This window comes from Quercus robur, chromosome 12 (genome assembly GCF_932294415.1).
Source record: "Quercus robur chromosome 12, dhQueRobu3.1, whole genome shotgun sequence".
Classification (NCBI taxonomy): Eukaryota; Viridiplantae; Streptophyta; class Magnoliopsida; order Fagales; family Fagaceae; genus Quercus; species Quercus robur.
In genome coordinates this window covers 338,747-359,265 of record NC_065545.1, presented here as the reverse complement: position 1 = coordinate 359,265, position 20,519 = coordinate 338,747, and the positions used below count along the sequence as shown (strand labels likewise).

The window sequence follows — 20,519 nt, the reverse complement described above, 5'->3', positions numbered from 1 at the left end:
GTTTGAGGGTACGTGTTACAATTTGACCGAGTTCAGTGCACTAAAGACAATAAACCTCAAAAAAAAAATGTCATAGTGTGAACTTCAAGCACTTTTGGGGCCTCCCAAAAAAAAAAAAAAAGTCACTACGAAACAAAGCAGACGAGTAGATGTATGACCAAACTATCTAAGAAATGTCAGAGTGTGGAATTCAAGGCTACAACCAAGCAAGCAGTTCATCCAAAAAAAAAAACCCAAGCAAGCACCATAAGCGACCTGTTAAATACTGAAAGTAGACCTGTTAAACAGGTCACGTTAAGCGGATCTAATTGGAATCTGGTTAGGTACACTGTACACATCAAAGGATCAAACTAAAACAGATTATAATTAAAATCTAAAATTAGGTATTCACTAATAAATTATTTTTAGAGATTTTTTTTTTATAGAAAATGATAGTTTTTAAAAAAAAATTATCATAAAATATTTTTAAAAATGATTGATTAGTACTCGTTAATTAGACCCTGTGGGGCCTAATAATTTATGGGCCGGGCCCACTTACTCATGGGGAGTCCAAAGGGCCAAACCAAAAAAGGCTACAGCCCAAGCTCAATAACATAAAGCCCAAAATGGCCCAGAGATGTTGCCGAGGACAGTTCAGTCCTCGGCAGACCCAAAATTCCACCGAGAAGAAGGGCAAAAACGGTATAGGAACAAGCCTGAAAGAAAATCCAAAATATCTAGGAAAAGCTGCCCTTCCCATGCAAGGCTCTGACCTAACAGAGCCGTATTCTTCAGCTTTATCAACCATCCCCAACGACTTTGGATTTGGATTAACGGGACAAGTATCAGTCTTGGAAAGGTTGACCCTACACGTGGACGAAGGAAAGCGAACGCATGCTAGTATAAAAGAAAAGTAAGTAATCTGGATAAATGAGGGGGGGGGGGGGGAAAGGACCAGAAAAAGGCGAAGTTCTCCCATCCCACCTCCAAAAAAAGACTCCAGGGGCGAAAACACCCTAACCATGCATGAACACCATAAAGAACCCACCGCCGGGTACCCAAGGCCTAGCCTTTCAAACCCACTCTCTACAAATGATATTGTCTGGGCCCTTTCACGTGCGAGCTCAACACTGTTGTGGTTCATTGCGTATCGTGTCCTTACAGACCCAATTATGTATATGTATAATAATTTAATTTAATTTAATATTTTTTGCATATATTCTATATTTATATATACTAGCATGTAATTTGTACTTCCGCATGAAAACATTTAACAATAGTGATAATGACTAATGAGTTGGTCATCTCAATTTCCACATTGAGCATTATAAATGGGATAGAAACAAACAAACAAACAAACCCAATCAAATTTATAAATTCTTAAGAGCCATTTAGAATCATGTAATCCAAATTGGCTTCTGAAACCAACAATACTCATACTAAAGCAATTAACAGCGGATTAGTAAAACTTTTTTTCTGTTTTTTTGAGAAAATGATTAGTAAAACTAAATAGTAAATAGTCACTTCTTGTAGATGTTCCAAAGTTTTTAACTTTTTATAAGGCCTTTTAAAAAAAAAATTATTAATAAAAAAAAAATTCAGTCTTAGGCCCCCTATGAACGTTGTAGTATATCGTCAATGAGAGAGAATGGTGGCCTTAGAGGTGTCTAAATCATGTTTCAAGATTAAGGGTAGATTAATTATCAAAAGATGCTTTCCCAAGCTTAAAGCATCGATCCATCCACTTCCTTTACATTGTCTCATTCGGAACAATCTTTTGGTATAAAATGAATAGTGGCTGAATCAACCATAGTCCATGGAATTTAGTGTACTCACCAATACAAACATCATTTTCCTTTAATAGACCACACACAATTGAACAAAAAAAAAAAAAACAATCATAAGAATCTCCTGATGAAGAGGAATATTACGCAGTGGCAAGGTTGGCATTGATAATATAGGTAAACCTCTACATTTTTTATTTACAAGGAAAATTACAGCAATAAAGGGTTTAAACCAAAAAAAAAAAGTGTAATCTACTATGCAAAACTTTAACTATTTTCGCTCGTTTGGAGTAATTTGAAAAGTCTCATTCACAGCATGTTAGGAGTAAACTGAAACTAAAATTTTACATTTTTCTTGGCTATTCAGCCAGCATTAGAAGTCAGAGACGAAAGCAACTTCATAGGGTGAATGGCAAAATTTGATCATTGAGACGGAAAATTAATAAAATGGTTAGTGTATGAGAATGGAGAGTATGCCTGTTCTGAGAAATCCAATGGAAGGAGGAGAGGGCGGTGTGAGTATCGAATTGGTGGACGTTGAGAGAGAAGACGGAGGAGACATGGGAATGAGGGTATGGAATTGAGAGGAGGAGGTGAGGTTTCACTTTTAGAGCCTTTTTCTTTGGACTCCTCCTCAGTTGTGGCAATGGTATTTATTTATACTTAATAGTTGTAGCAAAGAAAGCTGGACTGCTGGAGAGCTAAGAATAGACGAAACATTTAAGAGAGCAGAGCTTGAGACTACTGACTACTGAGTCCACCAATAATAAAAGTGTGTTTGGGAGATGTTCTTACTTGGGTCAATAAGCATCGTCATTGTGGTTTTTTTGGCTTTGTGTTAGATATCATTTACTTTGACACAAAAATTAAAAAACTTAGATAGGACATTTGACATAAAATTATAAATTCAATTTATAATTTAATTAAATTTTCACTTAGTTTTGGCTATATAATATAATTTTATTTACATATTTTATTTTTCTCAAAAATACTTGTTTTCTACTAACTCTTTTATATTCCCGCATTTGCACATCCATTTTATTACATTATTGTTGGATCCATCTCATTATAAACGGAAAAAATACCTCCAATTTATCCTGCCCAGCTTGCTTGCCCTCACATTTTGCGAATATGCCTTGCCCCTAGGCAGGACTGAGTTAAACTTTGCCTATACAACCTAAGGACCCAGATTGAAGAAAGCCCATTATTAACAAATAGAATATATTGTATCTTTTGTCTTATACAACATTTATTATTATTTTTAAATTATCCTCTCTTTGAATGTTGTGGATTCTAATTATTTGTTACACTCTATTTGTAGTAATTTAAGAGTAAAATTTTTCAATCTCCCAAATGCATGAAAGTTGAACAAACTATTACTTTATCTATCTATCAAAATTAGAATCGAGATTAATAGTTTTTTTTTTTTTTATGCAAATTCATTATTGAAATCCATCATTCATTATCAAAAGTTAAACAAATATTATTTAGTTAATATGTAAAATATAAGAAAAAGCTCAATTTAAAGTTGTCAACTTAGTTCCAAAAGTGCATTAAATCGACATTGCTTTTAAAAGGGGACTGAACATTTCTAATCGAACTCTACTCCATTGTCGTACCTAAATTGTAACATTTGCTAATGTGCATCAACTTGAGTTGACATTTTAACATGTCTGAGTACAAATTGACTTTTTTTTTTATGGGTCTAAAAAATCTTAATCATACCTGTTTTTATTTTTAGTGATTAGACGAGAAATTGCACAAACCATTCCCCTTATAGCACTTCAAACAGCGACGTCGTTTTTATTTTTTTGTAGTACTAACTATAATGGCGACTTTTCCGTTTGTAGCATCTAAAGACTAGATTAGATTAGAAAAACAAATGCTTTCGGTCAGTAGGCGTTTTAAAAAAAAAAAAAAGCGATTTGATAAGGCGCCATTATACATGTTGCATCGACAAGTTACTGCCGTGATAAGAAATACTTGGTGAACACTTTTTCACCCAAGGTTCACGCTTCAAAGGACAGCACCCTATACATAGCGCCATTGCTAAACCCCAAAAAGTCTGCAAATTGTTTGGATTTCTCAGTCTCTCTGTTTTAGCGGGCGCAATGGTATACATTACCTCTTGGGACGAGTTCGTCGAGCGATCCGTACAGTTGTTCCGTGCCGATCCCGATTCTGTACGTTTTTTCTTTCTTTCTTCCTTCCACCTTCTGTTTGTTTCCCAAGAAAATTGTAGGAAAACCTGATAAACAACAGTATTATTCTATTTTTATGGATAACTCTGCATAGTAAGCCAACGCTTGGATTTTATTTTTAAAACGAAATCATATAATTTAGGGTTTGACTGGTATAGTTAATCTAATTCTTTTTTGGAAAATTGGGGTATGTAGACGCGGTATGTGATGAAGTATCGGCACTGCGACGGTAAATTGGTTCTCAAGGTCACTGATAATCGAGAGGTTTGACTTCTTTCTTTTATTATTAATTTATTTATGTGTTATTTTAGATCAAATTCTTTGGAGTATCACTATTGTTTTAGCTTACTGTGATTCAAATGATATTTATGTGTTTGGTTTTATTGTACCCATATGAGTGACTAAAAAACATATTATTTCTTGCAACAATTATTTAGTTATGAATGCTATGATTTTTAGTTTCAATCTATGGCTTGCTTTCACTAGCAAAGATCGGAATTCTATATATGTTGAATCAAATGCTAGATTTTAGGTTCAATTAGGGAATCTTATTGTCTATTTAGGGTGTAAAACAATTAGGGGTGCTTTGGGGGTTCAGTGGTGTCCAAAGCAACAGACAATGGGAGTGGAGTCTGATGCTTGATCTCAAATTCAACACCATGACTTAGGTTACCACACGATTTGTGTGTGTGTGTGTGTTGATCTCAAATTCAACACTGTGACATAGCTAACGATTTGTGTGTGTTTTTGAACTTCCTTTTTGAAGTAAAAAGGGTTAGAACAATAAAATATATCTAGAGAGAGGAATGGAGTTGAATTGGTGATTGATAATTGTCACTGTCTAGTCAGGAGTCTCTTGAGTAGTGCTTTGCACTTGTTAGAGATTCAATACAGTTGGAGTTTAAGGCATGGAGATTGACTTGATAACTGATTCATGCAACAGAAGGGACTTTCTAGAGATTCTCTTCTGACTAGATTAGAGAGTACTCTCTTCCCCCGCTTGAGTGAGAATGGAAGGCTTCAATGAATATATCATCTTTGGAATTTTAGAGCTAGTTATTACTGGAATGTTACATTACTTTCATTTAATTCATGCAATTTTTACTTATTAAAATAAAATGGGGCTAGTATTCAATGGCATGATTTTATAGATCAGGTAGTTTAGAACCTTAAAGTCTTCCCTTTTCATCCAAGCATGGTAATTGTGAGAGTGAGTTGAAAATAGTATCACAAGTTGGTTTAGATTTTAAATTCAATCCAATTAAGTGACAGAGGATAAACAGTATGATTGGTTTTTATTTGATCAGTGCAGCATTAATTTCAAGATTGCTTTGTAAATACTTTGTAATGTGATCAGTTACTAAAGAGTTGATGGGAAAAAGGATTATTGTTTGGATATGGTCATAATTGGTTTGTGTTGAGAAGGCTCAGCTGATTATCAGCTTGTACTACGGAGAATAACATGGTGTTTGTACAATCAACCTATAGAGTTAGCTTTAGGGACAGTTAGTCTTTGTTATTTGGAGTCTTGTGCTCAAGGAATGTCAAACCTGAGTGATAGAGTGGAAAAACATCCAAAAAACCGACCAGTTTCATAATTTTTTTTAATTGGTAAGTTATAGATGCATCAGTTGAATTTCGAACCCAAGATCTCACCCTCCACATTGTTTTTACAAGTTGAGGAGATGCCATTTGAGCTAGAGCTTACTAGTATGCTCAAGTGGTAAACCTTGAATTAGTCATTCTCTAAATATCGGAATCCCTAACTAAGCTAATATTGAGACCTTTTAATGTGTTTCTCACAAAAAAAATGTGATGTATGTTTGGTGGTTCTTTGGTAGTGTCCAATTTCATGTTTGTTTGCTATAATTTTCTTATTTGTACCTTGCTTGACAGTCTTCATGTTTAATGGTGTCAAAATGCACAACTGTTTTTGCTTAGGAGCACAACTTTCTTAGAAGCTAAGAAGAATGATTGGATGAGTATATGTCAAGAAAATGCCAAGAGCCTTGTAGCTCAACTGGCACCTTCTATTGAATTATCAAAAAGAATATATGTCAAGAAAACTCATGTAGATTTTTAGATGAAAGTCATTTAAAATATAAATAAATCCATCTATCCAAAAAAAATAAATAAATAGGATGACATTAAAATGAGTTATCCTTTTTAAAGTATCACCTTTGTTATTGAATATCTAGTTTAGAAAGCTTATCAACTCGTGCGTCACTTCTTTATAACTTTGGACAACTGATCTATCGCTAGGAAGCATGGATGCTTCATTTGGCGCATCATACCCTCCGTGTCATATTATAATTTTTTTGAAATTGCTTGTGTCATACCCGTGTTCATGGTTCCTAGATCTATCATGTCTGGGTACTGATTTTTTTAAGCAGTATAACATCTTGATAGCTGTCTGGGAATTGAGAGTAGATTTTGGGTTGGAATTTTTGTCCAATATATAGTGCTGGGAGGTTAGAGGACATCTTTCTTTCTCTTTTCTTGATGAATCTTGATAGCTGTCTGGGAATTGAAAATTGGTTGTGGCTGTAAATTTTGTCCAATATATATTTTGGGAGGTTTTCTGGGTTCTGAGGTGTCGGAAGAAAATAACCTATGCTTGCTTATGTTGTGAAGGTAAATTTTAAGCCACGAGCCTTGTAACTCAACTGGCACCTTTTGGTCTTTCTAATGGAGATGTCCAAGATTCAAATCCCCCCAACCCCTCTCTATCGAATTATCAAAAAAGAAAAAATTTATGTCATATGCATTATTTGAAGCATATGCATCATAAACCTGGATTTAGTCGACTTAGTGCTAGATATTGGATTTGGAATGTTTTTGCACACATGATATAGTCCTGGATTTGAGGAGAACCTGTGTTTCACTCATATTGTTGAACATTCCTGTTATCAGAAATTTATCTTTTTATTTAGTAACCAGTTACTCATACAATGGGTTCTTTTGTTTTTTCACCAGTGTCTCAAGTTTAAGACAGACCAGGCACAGGATGCTAAGAAGATGGAGAAGCTTAACAACATTTTCTTCACTTTGATGGCTCGGGGTCCTGAAGGTATTATCTTCTTCTTCTTCTTCATCCTTTTTTCAATAAACCTGATGGTATAATCTTATTTTAAGCTTCTTTATGAAATTTATGGTGCATTGGGGCATTCCGTGGAAGTAACAGTTGAACATAAAAATTTAGAAATGGAATTACAAAATTGATGTATCATTGTGAGTTATCAAAACATTAACCAGTATATGTTTTATGACATTTAAATCTTTCCCTAATATTTTTTTTGTAATAATTAACTCAAAGTAGAGAAACTGGTTTCAAATGCTCTGCAAAATGCAATTGTTTACATATACAATTTTCCCCCATGGGATGTCCATGCACATGCTTGTAAAGTTCCATAATGTTCTGGAACAGTACAAACAGTTGAAGCAGCTTCTGTTAGTTTAAAACTGCAAATTAGTGCTCGTGTGGACGACATTTTGAACGTGTTATTCTGGTTCCCCAGTATATCATTGATTTTGATTATGGTTTGTGATCGCAAGTTGTACTAACTAAAACCTGTTCTGCTTCCTCATTGTGCAGCGGATGTAGCAGAAGTTACTGGGAAGGAACAAATAGATGCACAGCCAACCAAGAAGGGAAGAGGAAGAAAACAATAAATTTGTTTGCTACTAGACATATAGGTTTTTGGACAAATTTTAGTTGATATCATGGATGATTTGCAAAATCTACTGTTCTGAAAATTTGTTAAAGCCATGGTAAAATGAAATTTTCCTGGGGGATTTAATAGATGCTTCTCTCCCCTAATGATTGTTTGATCATACAGGATTATTGATGCTTTTCACTTTGCGTATTCGGGTTCTTGTGCAGTCATTTAATTTCTTGTTTTAAGCTTTCTGAATCAATTGCCAGGTTTATGGTTGGCATTTTGGCATCAATTCGCTACCACTTGCCACCATGTCTAACATCTCTTCCAGTTGTTCTAGTTTCTTTTACTATGATTCATGCTTCTTCAATCTGGTAGTTTCAACATGAATAAAATGCGCAATCTTTTTAAGCTTTCATTAATTAAGATATTTCTGATAATAAATATTTTCCAGTTTCCCATTATTCAATATGTGGTGTACAAAAAATCTTATCAATATCAAAAAATCCAAAACTAAATTGGCATGGCTAGAGTAGTGAATAAGATGTTTCAGATGGCCTGGCATTGGCAACTTGAACAGAACAAAGTAGGGTATCCCTCTCCCCCGTGTCAGTCTCTTGTGCTCCACTAGTAAGAGGAACGTAATCTTGGTGATGCCATTATTGGCAATAATGGGTTACGGAAAAAATTAGATGTATATGCAAGTGTATGTTTATGTAGTTCTCTGACCAATTCACACTTATTGAGATTTTGCTGTCCTGCTTGTAAAAGGTCTCGAACTCTGATGGAATCGATTTTGAGAGATTGGTAAAAGATTCACTTGTAGCCTTTCAAAGACATTTAATTTCTAGTTTATTGCATTACATGGGTAAAAAAGACTAGGACTCCAAAGACCCGGCTTGAAACATGAATTTTGCTTGGTCGAAGAACAGAACCTGTTGTTGGAGAACGATTCTTGGTCTTGCAAATGGGAGTGTTTTAAAACCATTGACGTGCCAGGTATAAAGTGTGCACTGGGGTGTTACCTGATAATTTCATTTCCTAGTGCTAGTGCATTTTAATGTGTTTGATAGCGTGCATTTTTAGGTAGGTAAGAAAATATGGAAACATGGCCAGAATGACTGAAAGTTTTTTATATGGGCTTACGCGTCAGCTATCCACTTGATTGGATGATGAGGCATGCTTACCTACTATACTTCTGCCAATGAGAATAGAGATAGAAAATAATTATAAAAAAATTATTGAAATAACGAGGGCATCTTTATAGTAATCGGGCAAAGTGGAAGGAAAGATTATAAAGAAATAATCTTTCTTTGTGTTTAGTTAAAACTCGAAAAAAATCAGAACCATATTTGGACTAGCATATCATATGGGATTTCTGCCAATTTGGTACACTAACATATATTCCTCTTGTATGGCGTGTAGCCATTTTAGATTGAACATAAAGTCATTGAATCCATCAAAATCCATGACTGCTAGACAAAGCAGTAGATTTTGGTGGTAGATGAGACAATTTTATTTATTTAAAATTAAAAATCTCAAAGATTTCAGGGCAAGTCTGTGTGAGCAATGTAGATAAAGATAAAGGGCCCAAAACCAAACGTAAACATGTTTTACCATTGTTGTAGTCCTAAATAATAAATCATGGCCGTACCTCAAAAGCATGATATATATGTCCAAACAGATCCCGAAGCAGTTACTTTTGCTTTTCTTTTGCTTTATCAGGCCATTAAAAAGTAAAGTATTAATTCCATGTGACATAAAAAGCTTGTGGATTCTACTCCCTTTTTATTTTTGCGCTAAGAAAGATAACTGAAAAAGTGAAAACAAAAAGCTCTAGGAAAAATATTCTTCAAATGAAAAAGATAAAAAGAGAGAGAAAGAGATGGAGAGAATGTTTTATAGTGGGCAAACGAGAGCAAGGACAAAGTGCATTGTCTTCTTTATGAATGGGCGGTACGTTCCGAGGCACGGGTGGGCTTACCAGGTGCAGGGAGCTCCCTAGCTATCTTGGCATCAAGCAGCTGCACCATATTCTCTTTTATGTTTAAGGGTATGTTTAAGTCTAAATTAAAAACACAGTTTATTTTACTATTTAATTTATTTTTATTATTATTTATAAGTTTTATTGTACTTTTTGATATTATTCATGAATTTTATTGTACTATTTCAGCTAATTTTTATCTTTATCTACAGTACTTTTAACAAAAAAAATTTAATTTTAATAAAATAAACAGATCTCAGACTTAAATAGAGTTTGATTTTTGATTCCTTTTGCCGTTGCGGACACTCATCTATGACTATTGACTATGACTATGGACATGTGGGCTGGAGGGTTTAATTACTTATTAATTCCTTAACCCGGCAAGAAGGGTGAAAATCAGGACAAAAAAGTGAAAAATAAAGCTCAACTATACACTGTTGGAGATTCCTCAAGAAAAAAAAAAGGAATACAAAGAGGAAGGAAAAATATGATTGATTTGAAAAAAGAAAGAAGAGAGCATTGGTTTTAAAATTAAAAGAATAGATTAATGAACAGAATATGCCGCCCCATCTACCCCTATGCTATGGAGGTAGCTAGCTAGCTTCAACATAACGTTAGACAATCCAATATGTTCCTGCTCCTCAAAATGATATATTTCTGATCATCTTAAATGTGCAGACATATATAGCCTTTTTAAAAACAAAAGAAGGAATAAATAAAGCTGCCATGTCAATGAGTGTAGTGAATTCTTTTTATTTTAGAATAAGGATGTGTATAATCTGCGCTGGAAAAAAAGAATAAACTCCAATAAAGTTATCCTTTATTTCATATGGACAAACCAAATAGTTCTCAATTAATTAATTTGGACTTCATTGTGTCATTGAAATCTTGCATATGAGTACAAACTGATATCTCTTCTCCTTTACAACCCTACTATTACTTTTCGAAAAATACAAACACACATAATTATGTAATGCATATATGTATCTTACTGCTGAAAATTATGTGTTTTTTTTTTTTTTTTTGGCTTTATTCATCCTAATGAGAAATATAATGATGTATCTATGATACAAAATATTTCTTATAACAATTATATTAACTCATCCATGTAACAACTCAATAACTAAATGTTGTATAATTTTATTTTATGTCATTTTTGTCATAATTTGACTCACTAACTTTTTATATGATATTCATTTATTGAGTTGTTATAGGAATAAAAGTTGATATTATTGATAAAAAAAAAAAATACTTTCACTATTCGTAGGCATCATATATCGGTTTATAGAATATTTGTGGCCTAAACTCCTTATCCTAGTTTGTATGGTAAAATGTACCATGATTTGTTTTTTCAGTATAATAGAAAGAAAAAAAAAATGAAATTGCAACGTCCAATCGAAATACATATTGAAAACATTTTGGGTGGCATGTGGAGACAATGGTTATCGGTTAACAACATATAGCCCTGTCTGCATTTTTCTTCCCCAACAATAAACATGATATAATTTACAGAGAGGTCAATGCACATGCTAAAAATGTTGGAACAACTTTGTCAATGAGTTCGGTAAGTGCTTTTGACACAAAGAAAGATTAACCAACTTGAGCCATTCGAATAAGATTCAAAAAAAAAAAAAAAAAAAAAAAAGATCTATCCAGTATCTACGTACTATATATAAAAGATCCAACTTGACCTTTGGATCTTAATCCAACAGCTCCAATTAATTAATAAATCAGCTTGATTCTAATCATGGACAACTGTCTTGGGTCCATGTCCTAAATACTAAGCTCCATATATATATATATAATAGAATTTGATATAAAGTTGTGAATAGTAGCTAGACAAGTTTGGTAAGGAGGCATGATCTTTGTCACCTCGACAATGTTAGAAATTTTGGCTTCTTTACTAGCTATTGATGTTGAAATTTCTGCAATAATATAGGTGTGACATATATATGGATTATTGTTTCAAAGAACATTAATCCAAACTTTGACCAAATAGTCAAATTTTACCGTCCAGGAAAAGGTCCCTGGTTTGTCTTTTCCTTTTTGTTCCATATTTTTAATATATATAGCATGCATGTTCATAGAACCTACCTCGTCTCGTGGAAGAATAGGTATGGGATAGAGTCTTAGAGAAATTAAGAAAGGACAATACCTCAGTTTATTAATTAATTATGACTTTCAACAACAAATTAACGGTTTCTTTTGCTATTATACCATTCGTTTATCGCTTTGAAATTGCACAATATCAGCATTAATTAGTTTAATTTAACATATCATTTTGATCCTTTTGCATAATAAGAGGGCGAAGTTTTTCAGGAGGCTTTATAAAGAAATACCAGATTTATTATTTTAATATATATTAACAAACCCAAACAAGACTGTTGATTTTTTTGACAAATACAGAAAAGCACAGTTTAATTAAATATGTCCAGTTTTTTAATGTTAAGTTCTTTAGAATATACAACAATTTTTCCATCAATTTTACACTTTTATTTATCATCTTTCAAATCATTTTCTTTTAAACTACTGTATCAACAAGTAACGAAAATATCAATTCAAGAGTCCTATTACTTTAAGTAATTTTAATATAAAAAATCATCCAATTCTATATTTAGATTAAAAGATAGAAAAATATTATTAATTTTAATATTTGATATACTTGCATACTTATGCTTAAATTGAATACAAGCTTATTTTATCGGGTAAAGTTAATCGATACTCTAAGGGTATTGATTTAAAAAGTATTTTTAGAAACTCTTTCTTTAAACAATTTTTTTATTTTCTATAAAATTAGTATTAAAACTTTTTTAAAATGATTCATTTTCCAAGGGCACCTGTTAATTGAATCCTATTTTTATACAATTTTTCATTTTTCAATGTATTATTTAACCAAGTTCAAATCATGATCCAACGGCTCAACTAATGAACCATACATTAAAGTGAGACACTTATAAGTTAATGATTTGTTGTTTGGTATGATTTTGATAACTATATTGGTAGCGAATTCGTATAATATAGTTGCATTCTTTGTAGGACAAAGTTTAAACATTACCATATTTTGAAAATCTAATTGTTGAATTTCATGTTCTTTACGCTCTTAATACACATGTCAAATTTTGTGTCAATTGGATATTATTTACTATATGATCTATAAGTTTATTTTCTATGCATAATTTTAAACTACAAAAAATTGCAATTTAAAAAATTTATTGATGATATAGCTATTGATCTTTAATTTTTAGAAAATTTTCAAGCATGGAGAATAGAAGAAAAATATGTCATTCAATGATGGATTTGTCAAAATTCTCCTCAAAGAAAAAGATATTGAGTAAGGTTGTAACCTAAGGTTACAACTAATTTTGTAGCTAAATTTTATCTTTCTTTGTAATGGTGTGTAATATTGTAAAATTAATTTTACCATATTTACTCTTTAAAACACCCCCCTCAAAAAAAAAAAAAAAAAAAAATTAAAACACTAATCAATTGTTCTTTGTTTATATGATAAATACTTGGACTCTACATCACGGTTCCGATTAATGCAATTAAGGAATCGAATTCCACTTTATAAATCTAGTTTAATATGATATCAAACTATACATACAGTACTATATATAGTGTTACATTATAATCTTGAGACAAAAGTGAAGTTAAGAAAGCACCAAATCTATTATGATATTGGATATAAGAGATAGCGTCAAATTGAGAATCATGTTAAAAAGAAAAGCAAAAAATTTTATAGAAGTCAAATTAATTTATTAACACGCATATATTCATTAGCATTTATATAAAACTGTTATTGGACAATTTGTTAAAAGTGCATTCTGTTAAATTAATTAAACTCATGTAAATAAGAGAAGAACATTTTAAATGTTATGACTTATAAATCGGCATTCAATTTAGTATTAGGTTAGGTATGTCATAAAAAAAAAGAAAAAAAGAAAAAAGAGTGTAATATTGGGAGAGCTCTTCGCTGCAATTATTAATACTATTGTTTTGATAAGTCTTAGCGATGATCATGCCTTATATATATATATATATGTTAATGTTTATGACTCCTAGTTCTAGATAAATTCACTACTATAGTATATGTGTTTTTGTTGCCAAGCAGAAGCAGCAGCAGTAGGAGTAATATTTATGAGTATAAGGATGATAGTAATGATGTCAAATAAAGTGTGCACGCTTGCCAAACTCCAAATCCAATGTTGTAATCTTCCAACAAAGAGCCACGACTTCGGACGCACACAAAACTTTACTGTTGTTCATACATTTTATTTTATTTTATTTGATGAGGGCATTATTGTCACGCAAAAAGCTGTCAGGTACTGCAATTTAATAATATATAATATATGCCTCTATCTATCCTCCAATTTTGTAGCCTAAATTAGGGATAACTCCAAATTGCTGCATTATATATTTAATTTTAATTAAGGGAAATGAATTCCTCATCGCGAATGGCGAATGCTAAGCCTAAGAATAATTAAACGTTAAAGTTTAGAGAGAGAGAGAGAGAGAGCAAAAAGTCAACTAGGATGGGACCCAGTGGGACCAGGCCTTGTCAGTCACCGAACTAACAGTAACAGTAACACAGCGCAAAGAAGATATATAGCAAATTCATTATTATAACTATCAGAGACTTCAAGGGCAGTACTGCTGGCAGCAGTCAAACAACAAAACCTTGGGGCACGTGTCAGACTTTTAGCTTGTTAATTTACACGTTTCATTATCGCATTCGTTGATTGTTGCAACGGCTATATTGTGATTCTCTCTCTCCCTCTCTCTCTGAGGAGGACCGTTGTGGGGTCGGGTCCCATTGATGATATATTTTTTTATTTTTTGAGAATCTAATGATATTTATTTATTTGAATCAGGCAGGCGGACAGTTTGATATTAAGCTCACCCTCCTATATCCATATTCCACATTATTAATAATAATTCTTAACCCAAAAAATAATAATAATAATAATAGAGCAAAATAAGCATTTTATTTTTAGTCGCGCATATAGACAGACTATAGTGAGAAAAAAAAAAACCCTTGAAAGTTGAAACCAAACTAAAAACAAAGTCCTCCAGTTTATTGCTTTTTTTTGGCCTCTCTCTCTTTTTGTCTTTTCACTTTATTTTCTGTTTTCTTTTTTTCTTTTTCCCAAGTATTAGGCTCTTTTTCCCTCATCCCATGTGACAACAGTTGGGTCTTCTTGACTTTTCAATGTATTCTTATATATATATATATATATATTTTTTTTTTTTTATCCTGCCCCTATGTCATTATTAATAAATTATTTTATAAAAAATTTGACATTATTTTCGTCAAAATAATTAACTACTTTTTATTTTTTTATAACTTGGTGCGTTGGTCACTCCATAAGTATAAGTGTTTGTGAGGTATAGGGAGCAAAGGCTGAAATTCAAGTCTCTAGAAGGGAGTTTTACACACATACACACTTAGATTAGGTTAGAGTAGAAATTCTATCTTGTAAAAAGTATATATATATTTTCTAAGTCCGTTAACTTTTCCTTTTTGGTGTAATATATGATGGCAAAGGTTTATGATTATTGTAAATCACTTTGCTTTAAGGGATCATCAAACCCATCATGATAACTATTGAATTCCACACACACACACAAAAAATAAAATAAAATAAAATCCTAAAAAATTATCTTTTTGCCTTAACAAAATGGGTCTCCTAATGAATTATTACTAGCCATATTCTTTGGTTATGTTGTCAATCAAATTGATATTTAACCCGATTCTTTTAAGTGGAAAATCCTCTTATTTGTTGCTGATCTACAAATTGAATGAAACTATTTACATTGCATTCCAGTTAATGGTCAAATCTCAGGCAAGTTTTGGGAATACTAAAACATATCTCTATAGACAAAAAAGAAGAAGAAAACACTCCAACGTTTAATAAAAAGAAAACATATATAAATATAAAAATTTTGTAAAAACTTTTACATAAGTGTGGAAAGAAAAAGGGGGAAAAACACAAGAGAGAGAATGCCAGAAATGAAAAAAAAAATTATATTCAAATATGAAATTTCATCTTATAAGAGTTGATGTAATCTAAACATCCTATAGAGAGGATGTGTACAAAAAAAAAAAAGGAGTTTAATCGTTTGATGAAAAGGGGGGGGGGGGGGGGGGGGGGGGGGGCCGGGGGGGTTCATTTTGATTTTGTTGGTCTGGTTAAGTTGGTTGGGTGAAAATCTACAAAACCCAACATCCACCCAATCATTTCGACCAGCCATTATGTTTGACATTATCCACCACCCTTTGGATCAGACAGATCAAGCATAACTCGTATGACCAACCCTAGCTGATATGAATCATATGATAGTTGTACATGTTAAACTAGAGAAAATAATTATATTATTTTTTAAAAGAAATTTTTTAATCACATTCACTTAAAAAGTTTGATTTTTAAAATAAGACCAATAAAAATAATTAAAAGAGTAATTATTCAGTTTTCCAAGTTCGGGAGTAATGTTCACTCCTTTTACATAATAGTTGGTTTCGTTAATAAAATTTAGAACAAGAATCACCATTCATGTGAGAGGAGAGAGCGTTATGCCTAGAATATTGAATACTTTTCCATTTTAAGAGAAAATCTATGTGATACACTTTTGCATGCGTTTTTTCACTCCTTCTTGAGGTAATAAGCTATAATTGGTATGTAACGGAAACATGTGACACTGGAGAGTCTTGTGAAAGTATAAAAAAATTTATATATAACCAGTGAACTAGACTCGCCTCTCACATAAGATGCAATAATTTCATTTAGAAGTGATATTACATCAATCACAATATATCATCCATACAAGTTGTGAAACTATACATATTTAATAAAACTGTAGAAAAATGTCACTGATATCTAATAAAATTTACACATAGGAAGAGTATAATTAAAAATATGGGATTTTTACTTTAGCACATAGTGTTAATCTAATTTTTTGGACTTCTGAGTTATAAACAATTAAGATCCAAGTATATACATTCTCAAGAAAAAAAAAAAAAAAAAAGGATCCAAGTATATAGGTTTTTCAGAAATTAAACAGTGTCTTAATAATTTTTATTTGATACTCAAAGGGGAGGGGGGAAATGGAAAACAGTGTCTTAATATTGTTCATAAAAAAATTTACGGATTAAATCATTCACCGTGCACATGATAATGATTCAAAATTACTAATGATGTAAACAAAATTATGTGCACATCAAATAAAATAATCAAGTAATAGAAGGTTTGGTTTGTCATAAACCTAAAATATAGGAGGTCAATGAAACTGACACTCATTTTAGGTAATATTTGAAAGAAGAAAAAGCTCAGAAAATCATAATGATAAAAGGGAAAAAATTAGAAAGAATATTAAAACAGTGTTTGAATTCACATGCTCAGTACAAGTTGTGGGGGGTGTAGCAGGAGTAGTGGTACAGGTGTAAGAAATCACAACAAACATATATGTGTATATGGTAAGTCCAACTCTAAACACACCCTATTGACAGCAAAGACAAACTTACCAAGCACACAGTTATCGTGGAAGTCGTAAAGCTGAAGTCGAGAGATAGAAGACTTATTAATTATAAAACTAAAACAAACAATAAAAATAAAATTAAAGGCTGAAATTAGGGGAAGAAAAAGAGTATAACAAAGGTCTTTGCGTGGGACCCGCCTTCAAATCTGTGACAGAGACGGCAGTTTCAATTCTCTCTAGCACTCCTTTTTTATTTATATTAAATTTTAAAATAAAAAAAATGCTCCTTCTCTTTCTTTCTCTCTCTTGAATACTTGCTGTTTTCTCTCTCTCTCTCTCTCTCTCTCTCTCTCTTTAGATAAATATTAAAATATTGTTCAAGAGAAAGTTGAGAGCTTTGTTTTCTTCTCATTGTGTGAATTCTTAAGCGAAGCAAAGTCTTCTCTTTCACACCTTTCTCAATCTCAAAACCCCATTGAAGAAGAATCTAGGGCTTGAACCACCCTGTCCATGTCCAACAAGGTCTGTTCTTTTGGTTCCTTTTCCTGCTTTTTTACTCCAAATTTGATCGATTTCTCTTTCTTTCCTTTTTGGAAATAGTTTTTACAAGCTTTAACATCCATCTTGTTCTTTTCTTTTTCTTTTTTTCCTTTTTTTTTTTTTTTAAATTCAAATTTCACTGACCAGTTGATCAAGGTATTCTGAGTCTCCTTTGCTTTGGAAAATTAAAAGCTTTTGATGTGCTGCAATTCCTGAAATTTAAATGAAAAAACTCAAACTTGGGCCTTTCTTTTTGCGAAAAATAGGATTTTGACTATCTGGGTCTTTGTCTTATCTTATATGGATGGTCATGCATCTATTGTTCAACTAGTTTTTAGTATTTGAAAATTTTGGGGTCTGTTATGGCATGCTTTTGTTAAGTTTTTGGGGTTTGGGTATTTAGGGTTTTTGCTTTGTTTTTTGGTTTTGGGTTGGGAGTTAGTATGGAGGACGTTGAAGAAGCTAACAAAGCGGCCGTAGAGAGCAGCCATAGAGTTCTAAACCTTTTATCTCAGCCCCAAGATCAGGTTCAGTGTAGGAATTTAATGGTTGAGACTGGGGAGGCTGTGTCAAGGTTCAAGAAAGTTGTTTCTATTCTCAATTCTAGAGTTGGTCATGCGAGAGTCAGGATGCCTAACAAAGTCCAAATCCCTTTTCCCCATAGCATCTTCTTAGAGAGCCCACTTTGTAGAACAGACCACCAACCCAAAAATCTGCAATTTCTTCAGTCTAGCTTTTCTGAAAACCCAATTCAAGATATGGGTTCGAATGTTAAAAGTACGTTGTGTTTGGGAAGCCCTTCTTTGGAATTGAGCTCTAATGGAAAAGGTCCTCTCCAACTGACACCATCAGCACACCAATATCACTTCCTCCAGCAACAGCAGCAACAACAAAGGTTATTGCTTCAGCAGCAACAGATGAAACAGCAAGCGGAAATGATGTACCGCAGGAACAATAGTGGCATTAATCTGAATTTTGATAGCTCTAGTTGTACTCCAACCATGTCATCCACTAGGTCTTTTATTTCCTCCTTGAGTATAGATGGAAGTGTGGCTAACTTGGATGGATCTCATGGAAGTGCTTTCCATTTGATTGGGGCACCACACTCTTCGGATCAGAATTCACAACAGCATAAGAGAAAGTGTTCTGGCAGGGGAGACGACGGGAGTGTCAAATGTGGGAGCTCTGGTAGATGTCACTGCTCAAAGAAGAGGTTAGACTTGTCTTGGACCTTCTAGCTTGCAATTTTGTCTCTTGCCTTGTAATGATAAAGGATTAAGTTGTTATAATGGATTTTGCTTAATTGGTTTAACTATGGTGGCAGGAAACATAGGGTGAAGAGATCAATTAAGGTACCTGCAATCAGTAACAAGCTGGCAGATATACCTCCTGATGATTACTCCTGGAGGAAGTATGGGCAGAAGCCAATCAAGGGTTCTCCTCACCCTAGGTATATCTAATTTCTGAATCTTATTATATGGAACTACACTGTCTGTGATGCATGCATTCTTCTCTCAAGTTCTGACATTTAATTTTGTAAATTTTTGTGCCATTCAACAATTACATTTGCATTCAGGATATTAGTGTTATTGTTGTTGTTTCTTTCCTATCTTTGTCTTGGGAAGCAATTGCAGTGGAACTTAGAAAAACGCTACATGGTTGGCCATTGTATGGTTTTCTAGGATGTAATGTTCGCTAGTCTCAACTAAAATAGCAGTAAGCACGGTCTACTTGCCGAAGTAAAAAATTCAATAAGCACAGCCTATAAATTTGTATTTTATCAAGTGATTGGTTTAGATACATCAATGGAAAGAAAAACACTTAATTCTAGGACCTTGAAAGATTTTACTAATGTCTCCCCTGTTTGTTCACAAGAAGTTAACTTTGGCTCTTCTAGTTGGAATGTGAATGCCTGCTGCAGATGTTTGTTCACAGATTACTTCCTTACAATTTTTTTTTCAGATGGAAATGTTTTCAAACTTACAATTATTGTTTTTACATTACAAGTAATGCTTGTAGGTGCTGTTGAACCTAAGAAACTGAGAAGCCTTTTCTAAACTTATGCAGGGGATACTACAAATGTAGCAGCATGAGAGGTTGTCCTGCAAGGAAGCATGTTGAGAGGTGCTTGGAAGAGCCTTCCATGCTCATTGTTACCTATGAAGGCGAGCATAACCACCCCAGGTTACCATCACAGTCTACAACCACATGAATGGCATGGAGAGCTTCACCAAGGTCAAGCCCCGCTGTTCAATTTACCAAATCCTCATGTATGGTTGGCTTGGAATGCTCCTGTACATATTTTGCATCTTTTGACCGTGGATATACTTGGAGCAGTTTTTTTTTTGGCTTTGGAGTGTTTGGCTCCAAGCATTTTAAGCTTAATTGGCAAAGTGGGAATGAAGCCCGGTGCAAAACTGAAGAATTCTGTAAAATTGGGGGGGTTTCAATTGTAAGAACTCTTTCATCTGTTTTAGTAAGCAATGGTTTAAACAGTTTAGGTTTTCTAAATGAATGAATTGCCTCTAAATTGGGAATTCTTGATTTGATGACTATTTTCTTGAGGTTTTTGGTGTTAGATATTGGTTCTCCTTCACATTGGCATGCTAGTTTATTGTTGTGGGTTTAAATTCCTCGCAGTGGATACTTCATGTTTGAGTAGCATTAGTAGTTGTGAATGGTAGTGTTTTGCATCTTCTATTACTACAAGATCACTCTTAGAAGGGATAGAAAAAACCAACTAGGAGGTGGAATTTTATGTAATGTGAATGTGCAGCATTATATTCACGTACATTTTGGTCGATGCATCAAAACAAAGTTTTAACCTTTGATTATTCCAAAGGATCGATCCTGGTGACTTGTCGGCTTAAGCGTCTGGCTATGAGAATCTTTGTCAACA

The 20,519-nt window shown here is 33.1% G+C and overlaps 2 protein-coding genes across 2 annotated transcripts; both read left to right on the top strand.

The window, feature by feature from the left end:
* Positions 1–3,723: 3,723 nt before the first annotated feature.
* LOC126709674 (signal recognition particle 9 kDa protein) lies at positions 3,724–7,832 on the top strand. Its single transcript, XM_050409995.1, has 4 exons — positions 3,724–3,946; positions 4,160–4,228; positions 6,941–7,034; positions 7,560–7,832. The coding sequence occupies exons 1-4, from the start codon at positions 3,875–3,877 to the stop codon at positions 7,634–7,636; spliced, it is 312 nt and encodes a 103-aa protein (XP_050265952.1). The 5' UTR covers positions 3,724–3,874; the 3' UTR covers positions 7,637–7,832.
* A 9,596-nt stretch (positions 7,833–17,428) lies between these two features.
* On the top strand, positions 17,429–20,164 carry LOC126708861 (probable WRKY transcription factor 21). The gene is made up of 3 exons (XM_050408840.1): positions 17,429–18,833; positions 18,945–19,070; positions 19,688–20,164. Exons 1-3 carry the CDS (start codon positions 18,064–18,066, stop codon positions 19,830–19,832), a joined length of 1,041 nt encoding a protein of 346 aa, XP_050264797.1. The 5' UTR covers positions 17,429–18,063; the 3' UTR covers positions 19,833–20,164.
* The last annotated feature ends 355 nt before the right edge of the window (positions 20,165–20,519 follow it).

Excerpts from the sequence above, each read along its gene's own strand:
- LOC126709674 (XM_050409995.1), top strand. The coding sequence starts at position 3,875 with ATGGTATACATTACCTCTTGGGACGAGTTCGTCGAGCGATCCGTACAG. Across the intron at positions 4,229-6,940 it reads AGGTCACTGATAATCGAGAG|TGTCTCAAGTTTAAGACAGA; the intron begins GTTTGACTTCTT and ends TTTTTTCACCAG. Across the intron at positions 7,035-7,559 it reads GATGGCTCGGGGTCCTGAAG|CGGATGTAGCAGAAGTTACT; the intron begins GTATTATCTTCT and ends CTCATTGTGCAG.
- LOC126708861 (XM_050408840.1), top strand. The coding sequence starts at position 18,064 with ATGGAGGACGTTGAAGAAGCTAACAAAGCGGCCGTAGAGAGCAGCCAT. Across the intron at positions 18,834-18,944 it reads TGTCACTGCTCAAAGAAGAG|GAAACATAGGGTGAAGAGAT; the intron begins GTTAGACTTGTC and ends CTATGGTGGCAG. Across the intron at positions 19,071-19,687 it reads AAGGGTTCTCCTCACCCTAG|GGGATACTACAAATGTAGCA; the intron begins GTATATCTAATT and ends AAACTTATGCAG.